Below are 21,719 nucleotides of genomic sequence, written 5' to 3'. Positions count from 1 at the left end.
CAATTAATCCCCAAATTACCCAGTGTATAATACCCTGACTGTCTGTTATTCTCAAAAATGAAGTTAAAATATATGAGTTAATGATGAGTTCACACCTGAAGTATGTCTAAACTTAATGGGGACATGCCATTGGTACAAACATCAAAAATTTGAAGGTTGATTTATCCTGGGTAAATCATGATTTCTTCGTGTTTCTACTAATAAGTATTTTTGTTAAATCTCAACCTTCATCTTAAATTAAGATCTGTCTTTTGAACCTTTCATTTTTCAGCCTCAATATGCTTCTAGATATGTAGCATCATTACTTCCTCAGTGGTAGAGCTAAACAGTCCCAACACTGGATTTTAATTTTTGCAGTCCTTACTTGCCTGACCAAACGTTTTAGGATACATACATTTGCTGAATCCTGTTAGTATGTATTGAATTACATGATGATATAGCAAAAACATTACTTGACCCTCCTTGGATCACTGGCCTTCAATAAGAGATACACGTAAGGCCCAGGCCGGGATGGAGGTGATTAAACCTGCTGCCCTGAGGGGAGAACAGTGTACGAAAGTCTAAAGGGAGACTATAGATGATAGCTATTCATGGATTTAGTGTGTGTGCTACTTGGTTCCTGCTGAGCCAAATACAGCTTGTACTTAACAACAGCCATCTCTGTGTCTTAACATTTGGTTCAACTCCCAGCTTCTATATTTGCTAATATAATTACGTTTGCTTATGTGCCAAGTTTTGGACGATTATCAAGCTCTTAGTTGTGCCTAGAACTTGGCTCTTTATAAGTATTTTCTAACATCAGAAATTGCGTATGTCAGGCAATGGGGGATGTACTTCCAACAGTGATGTCAAAATGTTAGAATCCATTCTTACATAGTGGGTACTTAAATTATTTCAATAATGATGAAACTAGATTTTTGTCCTTGGATTACCGCTGTGTGCTTAAAATGATACATTTCCTAGAGATAATCTTAAACTAAGGTTGATTAATTGTTAATTAATAATTAGCCTCACATAATCCTTCCAGTAAGATTATTGTTAAAGTTCATTCACTTATTTGACAAATATTTATGAAACACCTACTGTAAACTACGGAATGTATGGAAGTCCTTGCCTCTTTTTATTCAAGCACCTAAAAGAGCGCCTGACATATATGAGCACTCAATACATATCTGTTGAACACTGTTGAATACAGGAACTGTACGAATTCATAATCTTCTCAGGAAAGAGAATTTATTAACTAAACAGTGTGAAAAATTCATTAAAAGAAGGATATACATAATGTGCCGTGAGAACCCCAAAGGAGAGGCACCTGAAAAGCTTCAAGGAAAGCTAAGTCTAGAAGGTCATCATTGAGTGAAAGGAGAGGGGTAGAAATTTGCTGTAAAAATAAAAGGTACTGTTAGCTGAGAGAAGAGGATACGCTATAATTGCCTTCAAAGAATCTGTCTTAATCATCTTTATGTCACTGGCACCCAATACAGAGCTTGACATGTGGTACCATTCAACACATTTGTTAAACTGAAGTGTGCTACAGAGAAAAGACTGGGTATCCTCTTTAGGTGGCGAAAGGTCTGAGAAGGAACACCCAGAGAAGTAGGAAGAATCAGGATAGCATTACTTCAAGGAAATCTGAGATAATCTGGGATAAATCATATGAATAGGGTCAAATGTTTAGAGCTCAAAGAGGATCAGGCTGGAAAAAGGCCTTTGGTTTGGTATATACCAGGGAGTAGATTTAGTAGGGTAATAAAGGCAGAATGCAGGCTAAGGAGTCAGTGTGCTAAACAAAAGTAGAAAGTGAGCAGATTACTCTTCTGAAAAGCTTACGAAGCACTTTCTAATATGTTATCATCTCATCTTACAGTGAGGACACTGAGGCTCAAGTAAATTGATTTGTTCCAGGCCACGCAGCTAGCGAGGGTTTTAAAAATGACATGGATCCAGCTTTTTGACTCTAATTCTCTAATGGAGTGCTTCCATTCTCCCCAGCATCATGGTCCTCTTTTGCTCTCATTCATATAGTGGTAGGCTTCACAGAGTGAGCAGTGAATCCACCACAATATCCCACCAATATTCTGGCATAATCAGAGAGGAAGTAAGAGAGGGTCTGAAGAAAATTTCAAGTATAAATTCAGTGCTAGGATAAGAAACTGGCTATTTCCAAGAAGGTTTTGAAGCAACGAGTGCCGACTACATATAATCTCAGTAGCAGATATTGAACACCTACAGATACTACAGTTTAATTAAGTTTGCCTGTGCAAATAAGTTAGCTATCATTTTTTTCTTTAAGTCAGAGCTTTCCAACTGGTATGTAGGAAAGGGCTACAGGTGTGTGGTGATATTGATCCCCTTAGCCGTTATGGTTGCAGGTCTATAGGTCTAGATTCTCTTCTATTGACCACAATGTGCTATACAATTATTATGGGTGTCTGTGAATGATTGTAAGAATAAAATTGGAAGTACCATCTTGGATTACTTTTAAGCAAATGATTAATTTAAAAAAGTTAGTGTAGGCACCTTTAAATCTTAAGATATTACTTACATTACCCACATACCCAAGGAGATAAAACTCTAAAATTAATTCTGTATTATAATTCAACACCCAAAGACAAGGCCAAATGATGAGTGTTGCTAACTTGATTTTTCCTCCTTTACAAATATACTAAATGTACTAAAATATTTGAAATAGATTTACCAAAGATATACTGTACTGGGTAAGCTTCAGCGCTTAAATGGTACTTTTTCTCTGAATTAAACAGTAACATAACGATCACTATTATATAGGTATATAAAGAAAAATTACATAAAACATACCTGTGGGGCATATCCAGGAGGCACGTAAATAGGAGGCACAGAACCATTTGGGGACATCATTGGAACCTGAGCAGGACCTGAATGGGTCACAGAAATGACGTATTAATCCAGGATTACTTAGCAAGCTAAAATTGAAAACAATCTGAATTACATTTTGAATTCTTCATCTAAACACTCAAACTAATAGTGACTGTATTACTATGAAAAGAAATTTAGATGTTAAAAAATAGAAAAGTTTAACTTATAAAGTGCACTGATTGCTCTTTACCTATAGTTGTTTCTCAAACTTGCCTAGTGACCATAACAGTCACCTGGGGAGCTTTTTAAAACACACAGGGACTTCCCTGGCAGTCCAGTGGTTAGGACTCACGCTTCCACTGCAGGGGCGCGGGTCTGATCCCTGATCAGGGAGCTAGGTTCCCACATGTGTGTGGCATGGCCAAAAAACCAAAAAAACACACACAGATTTCCAGGTTCTCCTAGAGATTCCTGTTTAGTATGCTTACAGTAAATGGGGGTCTTGAACCAGCATATTTACTTTACAAATATCCAAGGTGATTCTTATAATTGTGCAAGTTAAGAAACGCTGACCTAGAGGAAAATCAAACTAAACTTTGCATATAAAATCAATGAAAAATACAAAAGGCAAAAATCAAAAAAAGTCAAGAGGGAAAAGCAGTAGGAGGAAGAATAGTTAGAAATTTGGGATTTGCTTTGTTAGGGTTAAAAACCTCTTGTGAATGTGTAAGTCATGTCTGTGGGGGCTTGAGAACAAAGTTGGAGAAATGCTATACATGCATATGTACCCAAAGAAAATTTTTTTGTTTCCTACACTGAAAAGTTCTTTAAAAAAAACTCAGCTTGGGCTTCCCTGGTGGCGCAGTGGTTGAGAATCTGCCTGCTAATGCAGGGGACGCGGGTTCGAGCCCTGGTCTGGGAAGATCCCACATGCCGCGGAGCACCTGGGCCCGTGAGCCACAACTACTGAGCCTGCGCGTCTGGAGCCTGTGCTCCGCAACAAGAGAGGCCGCGATAGTGAGAGGCCCGCGCACCGCGATGAAGAGTGGCCCCCGCTTGCCGCAACTAGAGAAAGCCCTCGCACAGAAATGAAGACCCAACACAGCCAAAAATAAATAAATAAATAAATAATTAAAAAAAAAAAACTCAGCTTGTCTTATTCTAACATTTCCTTTCGTTTTTATAGTGATATCCTTTCCAAACAACTTTCAAAAATATTATCTCATTTCCCTTCTCTAACCAGGCACTGTTGGAAGGTATGTTTTATTCTTTCCATTCCTTTTTTTCCCCTGTAACTTTAGACTGCACTGTCCCCCCACCCACTAGTTTTTAATAAGTTGAAATGAAACCTTCTCAGAGAGCTTTACTCATTTCTAGGGAAATAAAGGTACCCAAGAGTCTGATGAAGAATGTAATGAAGGAAGAGTTCCTTTTATATGTAGATTTCAACCTGCAGAGTACAAATAATGGATCCCAGTCATAAAAGAAACCAAGGAGGAAAAGCTAAATCACAGGACAGAAAAGCAACAAATTTCACTGGTATCATTATACATATTTCAGAAAAACAGAATGAAGAGCATGGAGGTTACAGCAAATCAGATTACAGCCACTCTGCTCTTTCTACGGAAGGAGGAGGGGTGAGGACCAAACAACAAAGTAGTGGTGAAGGCTGGTGAAGGTAGGGGAAGGAAGGTGAGAGGTGGGGAAGGAAAGAAAAAAGAGAATGTAGGAAAAAGGAGGATGCAAGAGGGTAAGTACCAAACAGTGGTAAGGAAAGGGTGAAGAGAGAAGAAGGAGAAGGGAGGGAGGAGGGGGAGAGGATAAAGGCAGGAGGGGAGGGAGGAGGCGGCAAAGGAGGAGAGGTAATAGGAGGATAAGGGAGAAGACAGGAGGGAAGTGAAAAGGGCTGGAAGGGAGGGAGTGAAGGGGAGGGGAAGGAAAGGGGTGGAAGAATGGGAGGAGGAAAGGAAAGAAAGAAGAGGCAGGTAGTAGAAGGAAGAAAGTAGGGAAAAGACTCAGGTGGTTAAGAGGAAGTAAGGAGTGATGTGTATGTGGGCAGACTACCAAATTATACTATATATGACTATAAAATAACTTTGCAACAATACTTTTCCTATCCAAAACAAGCCCACCAAATACATGAAGTTGTTCAGAATATTATCTTAAAATAGCTAATACTAACTTACTACGTGCCAGGCCTTTTATGTACTTTTTTCCTCCTCATAATCATTCTATTAGGTAAATATTATTACTCCCATTTTCCAGATGTAGAAATTGAAGCAGAAAGGTTAATACAGCCCAAGTGGTAGAACTAGGATTCAAAACCAAGGAGTTCCATTTCTGAGGATCTATCTCTACTACGTATTTAGTAAACACTAAAATATGCAATTTGGCAACTGATATAATTTGAGCCTTAAGAACTATGCTCTGATGCTTCTAAGGAAAATTAAGGCCTTCTTTATCATCATATCCTTGAAAATCAAGACAGAAGGAAGAACATAATTTTTCTACATCTAAGCAACATTACCTATAAATTCACTAAATAAAACTTGTGAGGTGCTTTATACCTCTAGGCAAGAAAGGCTTCATCCGAAACTCACCTTTTAATTTCTATACACTGGACTCAAGAGAAAATGACAGCAGTTTTAAAGTAATGCTAGTTTACTTCTATTAGCTAATTTATATAAAACTTTCTGAATCCTGAGAGCTGGCTTAGATACTATTCAGAACATGTGAAATTTAGCTGAGAACCAGAAAGAGAATTCACTGAAAATCACATCTGTAATCTTAATACAGGAAATTATTTTGTTGAGCTTCTACTATATATGCCAGAGACTGTGGTTCCTTGCATATGTGGTCAAATTTAATCCCTACTTCAAGTCATCAGAACAAGTTTTTGTTTGTTTGATTTTTAGCCTTCAGGGTAAAAAATAAGTTATTACTGATTACATTTAAAGTTGTAAAACTACATAACTGCTTTGGGTTGCTCTTCTTTTACTAAAAATATGAATACATAAATACTAAGTAGTTATAATTCAAACCATTTTATACTTTGAAAGCTGCTAAAATCTTTTATAACTTAGTAGTACAAAATTCTACTTTACTCTTTAATTATATTTAAGTGTGATACTGAAAAGAGAACAAAACAAACCCAATCTAAAATAGACCAGCAGTAAATCCATTACTAGCTGCAGTCCAGGAATAATGATTAACTCATATCCCTATGAAGTAATCATTTCACTTTAGCAAGTGAATTTTCTTACCCTGAGACAGAAATGGTACAAGGTTAGATTAAAAAAAAAAAAAGACAATTCATGTATATCGTTATTTAATATCTAAAATACTGGTGTGAAGTAACATGCAACACTGAACACATAAAACTCCCACTGTATAAACATAATAAATACAAGTATTCATGTTCAGAACTACAATATTTACAGCACCACTTCTGTAGCTCTTCCTGTATATAGCAGCAAAACTCTAACATCCTGCATACTTAATGATGCAAAAGTTTGATTACCTCCTTAGTTCCAACAATACTTTTTAATTTAGTAACTACTAAACCCCGATTAAGGACAGTGAGGGAGATTTTGTCCCAATGAAGGAGCTACATCTGTTACTGACTGTACCATTAAATGCACATCTGGCAGGAGAGTGGCTATATCTGTACAACTGTAGATACACCTAGTAACTCCTTAATAATCTATATAATTTGAGCAAAATCTACCCCAAATCACACAGCTATTGATTTTTAAGGGCATATTTCCTTTTCCAAAATCGTGCATAAGAGTAAACAACTCTATTCACCAATTATCTTAAGAAATTTGAGAAGCCTCAATTTCTTAAAAAGTGGCATCAATGATTTAATAAAGACGATATTTCATCTAGTATAATTTAAACTCTTTTTAATTTTTTCTTTATTAGTATACATTCACATTTTTAAAAAAACAAAACTATAAATTTGTCTGGGTTTAAATTCTTAAAACGCATCGGGCTGCTGACGTGCCACACATTCCCTTTTTAAGCAAGCTTTCACAATGGCTTCCAAATAATCTGATGCCAATTTACAGATTTTAGTTGTAAAAAGAAAAGCCTAGTAAAGAAAAGGCTCTGGAATATAAAATATACTCTGTGGAATATAAAATCAGCTCAACCCTAAGTAAAGTCTAATCTTTTTATAACTACATGGCCACAATTTAAAATATTTTTACAGCGACAGACCTGGCATCTATTGAAAAAACACATGGCATGACTTTAGATTAATACGATACTTTCTACATTTTAAAATAAAAGCAGAATGTTTAAAATCAGTCAGCAAATCTTACCACTCATTTTGTTTTTACAGTAGCAGCAGAGAAGAAAATCCAACAAGGAAACAGCGTAGTACACGTTAACAGCTTTAATTGGAGAACGGCGGCGGCTTCTTTCTGTTTTTTTTTTTTTTTTTTTTTTTGCGAAGCTGTGAGAGGAAAAGATCCTTTGACCGAGTCACGTGATGCCTATCACGTGACCCGCAGTGACCCGCGGAAAGAGGGAAAAAAACAACCAAGCGTTCCTGCTGGCAGTGTTTGGGATACAGTAAATGATTAATTGATTTCTACTGATTCTGCCTTCGATTTGACCATTTTCGGACTCCCTTATGAACAAACTCAAAAGCTCATCAAAATATACATGGAGAAATAGATATTTGATGTAAAACAAGTCTCTTTGTTCTTACCTTCCTCTGATAACATAATGAGCACTATTTACTAATTCAAGTTTTATTACCCAGCCGGCTGCTTTTCATTTATAAATTTTAGAATACATGTAACACTAATTTACAAGATTCGCTCTGAAATGTCCTTGTGTAACTTGACCCACTCTCCATACTCAACCCGTAAGGAATGCCCACAGTATACAAAAAAATTGTCTGTAAAACACAGGCTTGATCAACGTGTTCCTCTAACATGGGGTTTTTATTTCAGGCTGGCATTTAACCTCTCAAGCTAATAAAGGCTACCACTTTTATTCCTGGTTTTACTTCCTTTTTTTCTGATTTTTTGTTGTTGTTACTGTTTTTAAAGATTTAACCCGGACATTAATACAGATACTGGGTGGATGGCATTCTCACTCATATCCAAGAAATCTGAAAAGACAGGTCATGATTGGGGCTTAGAGCACTGTATTCAAGCATGTGTGGAGACCAGGAAAGAGACTACAGATGTTCAGTTACAAAAGAGGGGAATAAGACTGTGAGAACTTTTGGGGGTCTTTTCATTACTTTATGGTGCTATGCAGTTAAGGAAATTTATTAACAGCTAATACGCATATACAGGTAATGATAATGATTGTGATTTGTAACAAGTTGCACAGTGGAAAGAAAATGGATTTTGGTATCAAAAGATGTAAGTTTTAATAACAGCTTCAATATTTATTAGCAAGGCAATTTACTGCTCTTCTGTGAGTCTGTTTCCTTCTGTAAAAAGGTTAAAATAATCAACCTCATAGCACTGCTGTGAGAATCAAATTAGATAAATTTAAAGTACCAAATACACTGATTGGCAGCACTCAATAAATGATAGTTATTATTATAAGTATGATCACTATATGTTTTAAAAAATAATAATGCTATAGTGCAGAGTATGTACAGGACACTATCCAGTGTTTTACATGTGTTAACTCACTTAATCCTCACAATAATTGAAGTAGGCATCATTTATAGGTTAAGGAAATTGAAGCAGAATGCAATTGAGTAACTTGCCAAGGGCACACAATGAGGCAAAGCCAGGATACTCTAACAATAAGGCAATATTTTAAAAATATGTAAACGATGTTCAAAGACTCAGTCTTCCAAAAAGGTGGAAAAGAACTGGCAAGGGATAACCTGGAGCAATAGGTTTCAATAAATACTGGGTTGGCCAAAATGTGCCTTCGGTTTTTAAGTAAAAATAAAAGACATTTTTCATTTTCACCACGAACTTTATTGAACAACATATTCACCCTTTTATTCCACTACCTTCTGCCATTTTCAGGCAACTTCATAATTCCATCTTCCCAAAACTTTTTATTTTGTTGAGCAAAGAACTGTTCCAGGTGCCTTTTACAGTCTCCCAGGGAATTTTTTCCATTAAGAGAATTTTGTAAAGATCGAAATAAATGGAAATCCGAAGGTGCAATGTCTGGTGAATACGGTGGATGAATCAGAACTTCCCAGCCAAGCTGTAACAGTTTTTGCCTGGTCATCAAAGAAACGTGCGTTCTTGCGTTATCCTGATGGAAGATGATGCATTTTCTGTTGACTAATTCTGGAGGCTTTTCGTCGAGTGCTGCTTTCAGTTGGTCTAATTGGGAGCAGTACTTCTTGGAATTAATCGTTTGATTTTTCTGGGAGAAACTCATAATAGAGGACTCCCTTCCAATACCACCACGTACACAACATCACCTTCTTTGGATGAAGACCGGCCTCTGGTGCGGTTGGTGGTGGTTCATTTCACTTGCCCCACGATCTCTTCCGTTCCACATTATTGTACTGTATCCACTTTTCATCGCCCATTAACAATTTGTTTTAAAAACAGAACGTTTTCATTACGTTTAAGTAGAGAATTGCATGCGGAAATATCGTCAAGAAGGTTTTTTTCCGCTTAACTTACGTGGAACCTAAACATCAAGGCGATTAACATAACCAAGCTGGTGCAAATGATTTTCAACGCTTGATTTGGATATTTTGAGTATGTCAGCTATCTCCTGCGTGGTATAATGCTGACTGTTCTCAATGAATGTCTCGATTTGATTGCTATCAACTTCAACTGGTCTCCCCGACCATGGAGCATCGTTCAGCGAGAAATCTCCAGCACGAAACTTCTCAGACTACTTTTGACACGTTAGATCAGTTACAGCACCTTCTCCATACACTGCACAAATCTTTTTCTTGCGTTGCAGTTGCGTTTTTACCTCTCTTGAAATAATAAAGCATAATATACCAAAAATGTTGCTTTTTTTCTTCCATCTTCAATATTAAAATGGCTACACAAAAGTTCACCAGTTTTGACAGGCTATTTTTTTCTTTTTTTGCGGCTGCGTTGGGTCTTGGTTGCTGCATGCGGGCTTTCTCTAGTTGTGGTGAGTGGGGGCTACTCTTTGTTGTGGTGCGCGGGCTGCTCACTGTGGTGGCTTCTCTTGTTGCGGAGCACGGACTCTAGGCATGTGGGCATCAGTAGTTGTGGCATGCAGGCTCAGTAGTTGTGGCTCGTGGGCTCTAGAGCGCAGGTTCAGCAGTTGTGGCACACGGGCTTAGTTGCTTCACGACATGTGGGATCTTCCCGGACCAAGGCTCGAACCCGTGTCCCCTGCATTGGCAGGCAGATTCTTAACCACTGCTCCACCAGGGAAGTCCCTTGATAAGCCTTTTTTTAAATGCATGCTGATATGACAGCTGTCACATACAATCTAACAAAATTGTTTTGAATGAAATTAAAGACAACTAAGTGCTACTAGAGCCATCTTACGGAAAAAACTGAATGAACTTTTGGCCAACCCAATACATGCCAGACACTCCAGAGGAGATAAGACACTAAGGCAGCGGTCCCCAACCTTTTTGGCACCAGGGACTGGTTTCGTGGAAGACAATTCTTCCTCGGACAGGGCGGAGGGTGGGGAGGGGAGGGGGATGGTTCAGGCGGTAATGTGAGCAATGGGGAGTGATGGGGAGCGGCAGATGAAGCTCTGCTCTTGCCAGCCACTCGCCTCCTGCTGTGCGGCCCAGCGGGGGTGGGGGTGGGGCTGGGGCCCCGTGCACTAAAGGATCATTCTCACCAGTGGGGAAGGGAAATTGTTACCTTCTAAGTTCCTACTAAAAGGCAAGGCTACCCTGAAGAGCATGACTTAATAGCGAAGAGTCTCCTGGTCTCAACAGTATCTCCTCATAAATGTTGGATTCAGGCTCCCAGTAAATCCAATCATGCCTCTGATCTTCAGCCCCTAAACAAAAAGCAAGCCCTGGCAGCCCACTTCCTCATTTTGGCTCATGTTCTCACACGGCTGTGTTTCCATTTGTTGACTCTTTCTTTAACTGATGATCTCCTTCTCAATTCTTTCCACTGTGCTCACTAGAACCTTTTCTCTAGTATAAATTCCCCTATATCCTCAACCTTTTCACAGCACACCTGTTCATGTGCTTTCTTTAAATGAAACCTGGTTTTCCCCAGGACAGTTTTTCCAGCAGCCACTGGGAGCAGAGGCTTCCCATTCTCCCCTGCGGCAGTCTCCAGACCCCCCAAGGCTGCTTCCATTACCACTGTCCTTCCTGTTTGACGCTTAACTTTCTTCTTACTTGAGATCATGCCACAGGAACATACCACCCTCTACCCCTTCTCACTGCTGTCATGCTCAGTCCTCATTTCTTAAGAACTTTGGCACCATGTTCACAGTGTTTTTCCCAGCTCTTGCCCATCAGCACAATGACTTTCATGTCCAAGGAAACCTAACTTCAACTTTTCCTGACTCTCCTCTTCCATTCTGTTTTTAGTAACCCATGTTCAAAGACATATCTTGGAACTTATCACTTAGAATTCCACTATTTCATCTTTGAAATCTTAAACTTTCATGTTTCAGTCTCTGGCCACTATATCTGTCTTTCATCTCTCCAGTTCTCTTTCTTCTACAACATTTGGTCTTCCTCATAATGATCTCCCGTTTCTCCTGATCCACCACTGTCTTCATGGCCTGATCTTTTTTCCCATTCATATCTTCCTTTTACTTCCCCTTCACTAAAAATCCCCAATTTTAGTCAATCAAATAAGTATCTTCTCATAGACCTGAACTGTAGAAATCAAATGGTACTCAGACTGGCATGTTTATAAATTTAGTTATATCCAACCTTAACTCAGCCATCAGCATTGCTCAGGAATCCTTTCAGGAAGTTATCCCTGGTTAAGAACCTATATCCTGTTTTCTACAGTGATTATCAGAGATCTTCACCACTCTCTAAGGACCTTCCTCAACCCAAACTCAACTACATATCTCAGCATGAAACTGAACTCTTTCAATGTTATTTACAAACTTTTCTCACCTCTTCTATTTTCAGAAGAATCACTGTCCCTTCACATTAGGTCAAAGCTATCTCTCCACTTCTACTCTTGATCTGATCTCCATTTCCTACTGGGGTCTTTACTTTATTGGTCTGTCGTCAGTACCCTCTTAACAAGACTTAGCTCTATACCCTTACTATCCTCAACTATCCCCACAGTTGCCACAGAGTTCTATTGCCCAGGATTAGTGACAGGGTCCATACTTTCAAGGACCTTTCAGTTATAATAAGAAAAATATAAGTTAAAAGTATTTTATATTTCCTAAAGACCTTGTTAATTCAAGAATGTGCATCAAACACTTTTCCCATAGAAATAAAGTGAGAGGATGCACTGAGAATATCACAATTACAGGAAAACATTATGCAGTGATGAGTATTCATTTTCCTTTTCTACCTGATTATATGACAATTTTAACAAACTTAAAATGCTCCTGCTTTTTATTCCCTCAACACTGTCTCAAATATTTTGCAGAGGGCTCTCAAATTAGGAGCATGACATGTCAGCAATTGTATGGACTTCTTGATAACATTTTAATGCATTAACTATTAGCATTCCTGAAATACTGATTTTCAGGTAGGCTTGTCAGTGTAGCACTATACTTGGGTGATGCTGTTTATAAGCACTTATTGGGTACCAGGCACTGGTCTAAGTGCTTTACAAGATATTAACTCATCTAATCTGAATAATATCCCTGTGAAGTAGTATGACTATTATTTCCATATTATAGGTGAGGAAACTAAGATACAAAGAGGTTAAGTAACTTGCAAAGTCTCACAGCTAGTAAGCCAGCAATAGAATTAGGTGGTCTAGCTCTGTAACCCATGCTTTTCAACATGACATTACTCTCTGCTTCTGTTGTTTAGGATATAACAAATATTAAAAATTATAAAATGAATGAGAAAAACTGCAGCACAATAATACCAAAATTCACTTGAAGATAAACCACAAACAGAAAAGCAATGAACATTTGGATGGAAGATCCCACACAATACACCCCAAATATCTGTTAGTTACATATAATGGTAACAAAGCAAAATGTACCTAAATGTATCTCACTGAAATTGTTGAGAAGAAAAATCCTAAAAATTTCTACTAAGTGAGGGATATCATATGGAAAATAGTCAGTGAATTACTTAATAACCAAACCTGTTCCAAAAGATAATTTAAGGAAATTTAAGAGACAAACACAGCATCATAAACAAAAGCTAAAAGAACCCCTAAAAAACCAACCGATCAACCAAACAAAAAAACCTCAAAACAAAATAGATGACAAACTGAAGAAAAGGGAAAATTAACATAGGGAAAATTAAGATAGAAAAAATAATATAAATAAGGAGTGAGGCTGGTATTATGTATGCCCTTTCTAGAGATGGGCCATAAAACCTTTCTGGTTTGTATGAGCTGAAATGTGATTGAGATATCAAGGACCACACTGTCAAGCTAGTCCTCATTTTCTGCAGATCAAGTACATCTCAAACTGCATGGCCCCAGTGATTTGGCTTGGAAAAAACTAGAGCAGGTATAAAGTAATGCTGACTTTGGTCATAAATGAAATTTAGTAAAGCATCAATAAATGTAAAACTTTTAAGCAATGTATCCTCAAAAATAACTACTAGTTGCAAAATGAATAGCTAAATAGCTAAATAGCAAGCCAGCTATATCAGCTGACTTGTAGAAAAGGATTATTATCTATGAAGCAAATGAGAAGCTGGAAGAGTTGACTATGATTTTATAAAATTCCTTCTGGCAATAAATAAGATTAGTTGTTTATTAAGGCTGCTCTTAGACTGTAATAGTAAGTCTGGGTCATTTGCATGTCAGAAAATTTAAGAGGCAGACTCATTCACCTTAGCAAAAAGTGGTTTCAAATCATATAAAATGTAAATTTAAAAGAATGGGGGGACTTCCCTGGTGGCACAGTGGTTAAGAATCCGCCTGCCAATGCAGGGGACAAAGGTTCGAGCCCTGGTCCGGGAAGATTCCACATGCCACGGAGCAAATAAGCCCATGTGCCACAACTACTGAGCCTGCGCTCTAGAGCCCGTGAGCCACAACTACTGAGCCTGCATGCCTAGAGTTGGTGCTCCACAACAAGAGAAGCCACCGCAATGAGAAGTCTGCACACCGCAAAGAAGAGTAGCCCCTGCTTGCCACAACTAGAGAGAGCCTGTGCACAGCAACAAAGACCCAACGCACCTAAAAATAAATAAATAAATAAATTTATTAAAAAAAAAAAAAGAGTGGGGATGTGAAATATGTCCCTCTTCTACTCCTCTACAAATACATATCTAATCCTCCAAAAGACTGACTCTGACGATGACAGTGACGCTGATTCTTGTGGCAGTATTAAGGTACAGGTTCTGAAAAAGCATCTAAAGAACATGTGTTAAGCTCATGCAGCTTAGACCATAAATGATGCATGTCCATAGTGTCAAGCAACCAAGAAAAGGTTAATGAAGTCTGCAACTAATCAAGTGCTCTATGGGAGGGAGTATATTACAGGGGAGTGGCTGACAGCAGTATAGGCAAATAACCTCAGGAAGATAAGGGGAGCAAAGGATTGGAATCTATAACTTTATCTTGGACACAGATCAAACCTTGTTTATATTAAGTCTATTTGCTTGCCCATGTTTTTCCTCTTTAGCCTTTCAGGAGCCTTAGTCACCTTGCAGATAGAGCCACACCACAGCATTTTCTTTCTCTAAAGTTTCCCTCTTTACTTGTATTAAACTAAAGTATCAATCAACTTGACAGAAGTTTTACTCTATATTATGCATGCCAATAGGAAGCAAATGTGAGGATCATCCTAAGACCAGATACGGTTTGAATTGACTGGGGTGTGAAGGTGGCCGGAGGTTAGAAGCCTAGATACTAGCCAGGGTATGGTCAATTCAGACATCTGTGTTCTAATGTAGTATTTCCCAAGTATTTGTATTTATATGCCAATAAAATTTCAAAACAAATTCTGGGGACTCATTAAGGTAACCAACTTTTTATGAGACCAAGTAATGACATTAAAAGGAAAAAAGGTGGAAAGGAAGGACAGAAGGAAGGAAGTCTATCCTATATTATCACATAATTTCATTAAGATGCTCAAAACAGTAGAAGGGATTTAACTTCAGAATTTAAAAAAGTCTTTAAGTTAAATAAATTTAGCTTAATGACTACTACATTATCCTTATTTCTGCATTTCCTAGACTGATGAAACTTCCCCAAATCTATGAACAAGAATATGGGAATAACTCTCAGTAGTAAGAAAAGTAAGAATTTGTCCTCAAGGCTGACTAGCTCTGGTGATGGAAGAGGGAGAAAACAGAGCAGAGGTAGGGTAATCATATTATCATCATCCAATCTAGGACACTTCTGAAAATGAAAGAGGTAGCTTAAAAAATCATTAAAATTATATAATTTGGAATTATTCTTTATTGATTGACAAATTGCTTTTATTTTACTGAGGAACATGAAAAAGAGTTATATTAAAAATATTAAAATATAAAATGCTTTATTAAAACACATATGCAAGTACACTAAAGAGCATTTTACAGGTTTTTTAAAATTGAACATCTGAATATTAAAGAATAGTATAAGAAGAACAATTATTCTTAGTACATATCTATGTATCTTAATCAATTTGTTAGATATATCTGTCTCTAATTCCATCACTGGTATTTAACTGAAAATTTTCCTTTTTTCAATGTAGTCTTATTTTTAATTTTTTCATAAAACTGCCTGTAACTGTTGTATTTTATGGTTAATAAATTTGAAGCTATTGATACCTTCAATTGACTCTTTTCTATAATATTTAAGACTATAATGTTTATATTAAGAAAATACTATGATTCTGAGGGCGATGTTTGGTAAGCTGGGAACAAATTCTGCTAAGTGGAGGTTATTCTCAGTTCTGTTTTTTTTCTTATTGAACTGTGTAAATATTTCAGTCCAAATATTTTCACTGGTACTACAATACCTTCAAATATTTTTACAAACAAAATTCACTGAGTTCTCTTTATTTATGATTCTTTTGAATGTTTCACCAAATTTAGGGTTTTTTTTTTTTTTTAGCTTATTTTTGCTGAAAGGGTTTACTGCAAAATAAAAAAGCACTGCCAATAATAAATAGTTACAGGTTTATATAATAAATGACCAAACTATTCAGACTATTTTTTATATATTCTGAGGCAGAGATATTTAGATTTTATTTCCTACATATTATTTGTCATTCATCTAACCTATATGCGTCCCACTTATCCCTCCAAGTGGTGGCCTGGTGACACCAAGTGGCCATCAGGGGCATTAGCATTACATACTTCAGCCACCACCACCAAGAGACTGCAAGGAGTTAGCTCTCCTTAGCCCTCCTTTATCTACAAGTACTTTGCTCTACTGCTAAGTACTTTAACTGTTATCCTTGACTTGCTTCTGCCAGGGGTCAGGGAAAGAGAAATGGTTTATTCCGGTTGCCTTTAAGTTTAATCACAGGTTAAAGTAAAAACAAGAGATGGACAAACTGCTTGTTTAGATGAGATCATGGCAGAAGCTGGAAATACAAAATGATGGCTGATCATATACATTAGAGCTTATTTTAATGGAACTACTAATTATACTGTTAAAAAATGAAACGTCTGAAACAAATGTTAAACCGATTAGATACCAAGATGACAGGCATAAACTGGGACTGTCCTAGACAAAATGGGACATGAGGTCACCCTATTAACAGGGGATGCTTATTTGTTAAGGCTACAAAATGCCTGGTAACATTTATTCACATGAGGCTGGCAATTAGCACAGGCCTTGAGTCTAGGTATTTAACGAGCTGGTGATCATAATTTGGGAATAGAATGAGGCAGGAAGTTACAGAAGAAAGAGAAAAGATCAAGGTAATTATTATTCACTGCTTTAGGGGCCTATCTTTTCCTTGAAAATTTATTATTCATTTTTAAGGCTGGATAAAGTAGACTTTAAATCAGGGGCCTAAGTATGATTCAGAATTACGGGTAACTTCATTTATCTGTGTACAGGTAATTGAAAATTTTTATAATTAGATCTGTAAGCATATAGATATATCAGTGATAAGCACACGAAGTAGAAAAAGGTTGAAGAATGACTATCACATTATGGTTAGAATCTACCTCTAGCACTAAATCAAACTGTATATTGATAGAAAACTTAAAGTAGGAGATGTGTTTACCGAGCACCTGCTTCTAAACAAGAGTTATTTTTAGTGTACTTGTTTAGAAAGCTACAAAGGCTATGATATTAATGTGCATGGATGCAGCAGGTTGTGAACATTACTATTTTTAGTATCAGTCTAATGTGAACAATGATGAATCATTCTTTGTTATTCTAGTAGGAAACAGTGCTTGGGATTTACTGCAGCACATGAAGTTAACTATGTCTCAGTAACTGTACACCCACACACTGACATCACACAGGCAGTGATATGGATCAATGATGCAAATCCTGTCAGGATCAAACATTCAGCCCACAGCAGTTAAAAAAAAAAGTGCCTGCATGACAGGGCAGACCAGTCATCCAACATGTACAGACTGCATTAAATCAGTACTGCTGATGTTGAAAAGGGTTGTGTTAGGTCCTTTTTATATAATAGCTAAACTTTTAAATTTTAATTATAGATTTCCCACATACAGACTCTATATTTATCTTTAAGCTTCCTCACAGCTTCTGTGGTTTAAGGTCTGGACCTTTTAAAACATGTCTTAAGGCTCCACCAGCCACATGAGTTATCTGGAAAATAGCCTCTGTAGCCAGGCTATCTATCTATCTAATCTATCTATCTATCTCTCTATCTATTTATCTGTCTGTCTGTCTATCTATCTATCTATCTATCTAGGCTGAGTTGGGCCTTCGTTGCTGCACACCGGCTTTCTCTAGTGGTGGTGAGCGGGGGCTACTCTTCGTTGCGGTGCGTGGGCTTCTCATTGTGGTGGCTTCTCTTGTTGCGGAGCATGGGCTCTAGGGGTGCGGGCTTCAGTAGTTGTGGCACGTGGGCTCAGTAGTTGTGACTCGTGGGCTCTAGAGCGCAGGCTCAGTAGTCGTGGTGCATGGGCTTAGTTGCTCTACGGCACGTGGGATCTTCCTGGACCAAGGCTCAGAGCCATGTCCCCCGCACTGGCAGGCAGATTCTTAACCACTGCGCCACCAGGGAATTCCCTGTAGCCAGGTTCTTATAGACAAATCTTTTGAAGAACATGCCTTCAAAATCTTTTGAAGCATTTTATATAACATGTTGTGCTTGACAAATAACATTCAGATTTAGATTTGGAGCACTACACTGTGGCCTCACAATTCACTGCTACCTCAGAGTCTTCTTCCCACTGTCACCTTCTTCTTTGAGCTTTTACTGTTTTTAGTTTTATTGGCATCAAAATATTAATTTTTTATGGTTAGAGATATATTGGAAAAGATGGCTTATTATGAGTAACCATGTATAAGGTTTCAAAATATCTTCTCCTCGAATTACATGTACCCACTGGAATTAGAGATTTCCTTTCCTGTAACAGGAACATAACCTATCCCTGGAGGCTTGCCACAGAACATTCACATCCTGTTGCAGGTTCTTCTGAAAAGAAACTGGGTCTCTACACTTAAAGCATCACCCTTCCTTCTAGTTTCTTATGTTCTCCTCAACGACTATCACTTCCCAGGAGAAATGGAAAGCTGAAAGGAGATGAGAGCTGGAGGTGTTTCATTCTATCAATGATGTTCTGACATAATCAGACTAACATGAAAACATGCCTTTCCCATGCTCTCAGGCACCTGCTTTCATGTTGTTTCCTCAACTAGTGGTGTTTCTTATGAGAGCTTGAAAAAAAAAGAAGGAAAGGTAAGGGTTCTCCCTCATCCTAAGGTTGGTTAGTTTTTTTTAACTGTTAATCATCTGAAAGAAATATTTGGAAAACATAAAAATTACTGAGACAGTTGTCTTCATAGTTCTTTTTGAGGGGTAATCTTTAAATCTAGATTTTCCATAGTAGAAACCAAATGCTATTTCACAGTTGAAAATATTTCCATACTTGCCCACTGCACATCAACTGTCATCATGAGAAGACTGAACTGTAAGGTCTTATTTTTCTCTGTCATGATTTATATATTTTGATCATCTGCTATTAGCTTCTATTTTACTCTAATCATTTCATTTCAGCCTTCTCAGGGCAAGTCTCTATCAGCTAACACAGTCTTAAATGGAAAAAAGAAGATTAAAAACTCACTGTGCTGATGGCATGCTGAAGACTTCAAAGAGTTAGGAAAAAACTCCACAAAAGACAGGAACAGAGACCTTGTCTCCCTCTCATTCTCTTCAAAGGTTCAAACATTACCAGACTGGGAAGTAGAATCTTATTTTATTTTATTTTTAAAAATTTATTTATTTTTATTTTTGGCTGCATTGGGTCTTTGTTGCTGTGCGCGGGCTTTCTCTAGTTGCGGCGAGCGGGGGCTACTCTTCGTTGCGGTGCGCGGGCTTCTCATTGGGTGGCTTCTCTTGTTGCAGAGCTCAGCTCTAGGCGCGTGGGCTTCAGTAGTTGTGGCACTCGGGCTCAGTAGTTGTGGCTCGTGGGCTCTAGAGCACAAGCTCAGTAGTTGTGGCACACGGGCTTAGTTGCTCCACGGCATGTGGGATCTTCCCAGAGCAGGGCTCGAACCCGTGTCCCCTGCACTGGCAGGCGGATTCTTAACCACTGTGCCACCAGGGAAGCCCTAGAATCTTATTTATGTAGATCATTTATGATGAGATTAAGCAGAGAAATGTAGGAGACAGGGCTTTTCCTAGGCTCTTTGCTTGTGGCTACTAAACATTTTGGAAATATTTAGATTGCAGGTTTGAGGCCTTAATTTTCAACCCTGACTCCCAGCTATAGTTCTCCTCCCCAAAGCAACCATTCTTTGTTTTGTATAAATCTTAACAGAGGTATTTGATGCATACAAAAGCAATTACGTGTATATTCTTTAAAAAATACAAATGATAGTATACTATACACACACTGTTCTGCACCTTAATAATACGGCTTAGAGATCTTTCCATGTTGGTACATGCACACGCTGCTTCAATCTCTTAAGGGCTGCACAGTACTCTGCTGTAACAATATACCATAATTTATTTAACTATTCCCCTATTGATAGATATTCAAGTTATTTTCAACCTCTTGCTATTACAAACAATGGTGCAATGAATATCTTTGTACAAACATAATTTCATAGATGTGTCAGTATGTCAGCAGGATAAATTACTAGAAGTGAAATTGCTATATCAAAGAGAATTTGTATTTTGGAAATCACCAAATCTGAGTTTGTATTTATATTCTCATCAACACACCCTCACCAGCATTTATCAAACTTTTTGATATTTGCCAATCTAAAAGGTGAAAATAGTGTCTCAATGTAGTTCAGTTTGCATTTTCTTATGAGTAAGGTTGAATATTCATATTAAATGTTTAACAGCCATTTATTTTTCCTTTTCTGTGATCTGCCTGTTCCTAGCCCCTGCCTCTTTTTCTACTGGATTTGCAATACTCTTTATACATTTAAGAAGTCAGCTCTTTCTGATAAGCTGCAAATATTTCTATTTCTTCGTCTTTTACCTTTCTTTACGTTGTTCCTCTCCTCCCTGCTCCTTTCCCAAGATTATAGTATACATATTCTTGGATGCTAAGGGATAGATTAGGGTGGCACTGGGGATGAGTATCAAAATGTTAGAAGTTGAAAGCTAAAACTCAAGAGTTTGCTCAAGGACAGTGTTTCTGAAAATACGTTTTGTAAGATCTGGTTTCATGAGGTGTCTCTAAAAAAGGATTCTATGGTCAAAAGAATTTAGAACATGCTGCAAACAACAAACACTTTCTTGAAAACTCATGATGAATATTAGCATGTTAAAGGCATTGGTTAAGTCTACAGCAAACAAATTTCTTTCATCTTCTTTGTAACAGCTCAAACTTATTGGTCTTTTTTCCTCCTATAATACCTATGAACAATCCTACAGTACCTGTTATACTGCTCTAGTCTTAAAAGGAATAGATAAAAGAAACTTCTATGTTTCTCTGTATGTTATCTTATTCATTCTTCTTTTATGAATCCCTTAAATGTTACATGTCTCTCATGCCTGCAACTTCAAACTCTTTTTCTTCTTACTTTGCACACTTTTCTTGAAGAACACATTCAAACTCATTGCTTCAAATTACATATTGACAACTTCACTATTTCCATTCTGTGATGGTTAATTTTATGTGTCAACTTGACTGGGTTAAGAGATGCCCAGAGAGCTGGTAAAACATTATTTCTGTGTCTGTGAGGGTGTTCCCAGAAGAGATTAGCATTTGAACTGGTGAACGTAGTAAAGCAGAGGGCCCTGCCCAGTGTGGGTGGACATCATCCAGACCTTTGAAGACCTGAATAAAACAAAAAGGAAGAGGAAGGGCAAATTCGCTCTCTCTGCTTGAGCTGAGACATGTCTTCTTCAGCCCCTGGACTTCAGCAGTCCTAGTTGTGGACTTTCAGACTCAGATCGGGACTATCATCAGCCCACCAATTCTCAGGCCTTTGGATTCTAACTCAATTACACCAACTTTCTGGGTTCTCCAGCTTCTAGTCAACAAACTGTAGGACTTCCTGGAGAACCCTAATACACATTCCAAGCCTCTCTTATGAGAAAGAGCTATAAAACCAAAAAGCATTTTGAACCTAACATGCTCAGAAATAAATTAATCATTTCCATCCTTCTACCCAAACCAATTCTTTCTTTTTTCTTCTATACTTTGAGGCAAAGAGAAAGAAACTGTCATTTATCTTTATGTTCAACTGACTTGT

The 21,719-nt window shown here is 37.7% G+C and overlaps 1 protein-coding gene across 7 annotated transcripts in view; it reads right to left on the bottom strand.

The window, feature by feature from the left end:
- Positions 1-21,719, bottom strand: part of FNDC3A (fibronectin type III domain containing 3A) — a 191,063-nt gene that overhangs the window by 63,690 nt on the left and 105,654 nt on the right. For 6 of the 7 annotated variants that reach the window (XR_014255896.1, XM_082434386.1, XM_082434391.1 and 3 more), the window contains one exon: positions 2,818-2,894. Coding sequence is in view for 6 of the 7 variants with exons in the window: in XM_082434386.1 (XP_082290512.1) it covers positions 2,818-2,894 (77 nt within the window). In the remaining variant the exon portion in view is untranslated. Of the gene's footprint in view, positions 1-2,817; positions 2,895-7,160; positions 7,266-21,719 lie in introns of those variants that run through there. The other variant, XM_082434389.1, reaches the window with a different exon arrangement.

Source organism: Balaenoptera physalus (genome assembly GCF_965194825.1).
Source record: "Balaenoptera physalus genome assembly, chromosome: 18".
In the NCBI taxonomy this organism is placed as follows: Eukaryota; Metazoa; Chordata; class Mammalia; order Artiodactyla; family Balaenopteridae; genus Balaenoptera; species Balaenoptera physalus.
This window is presented reverse-complemented; position numbering and strand designations above follow the sequence as displayed.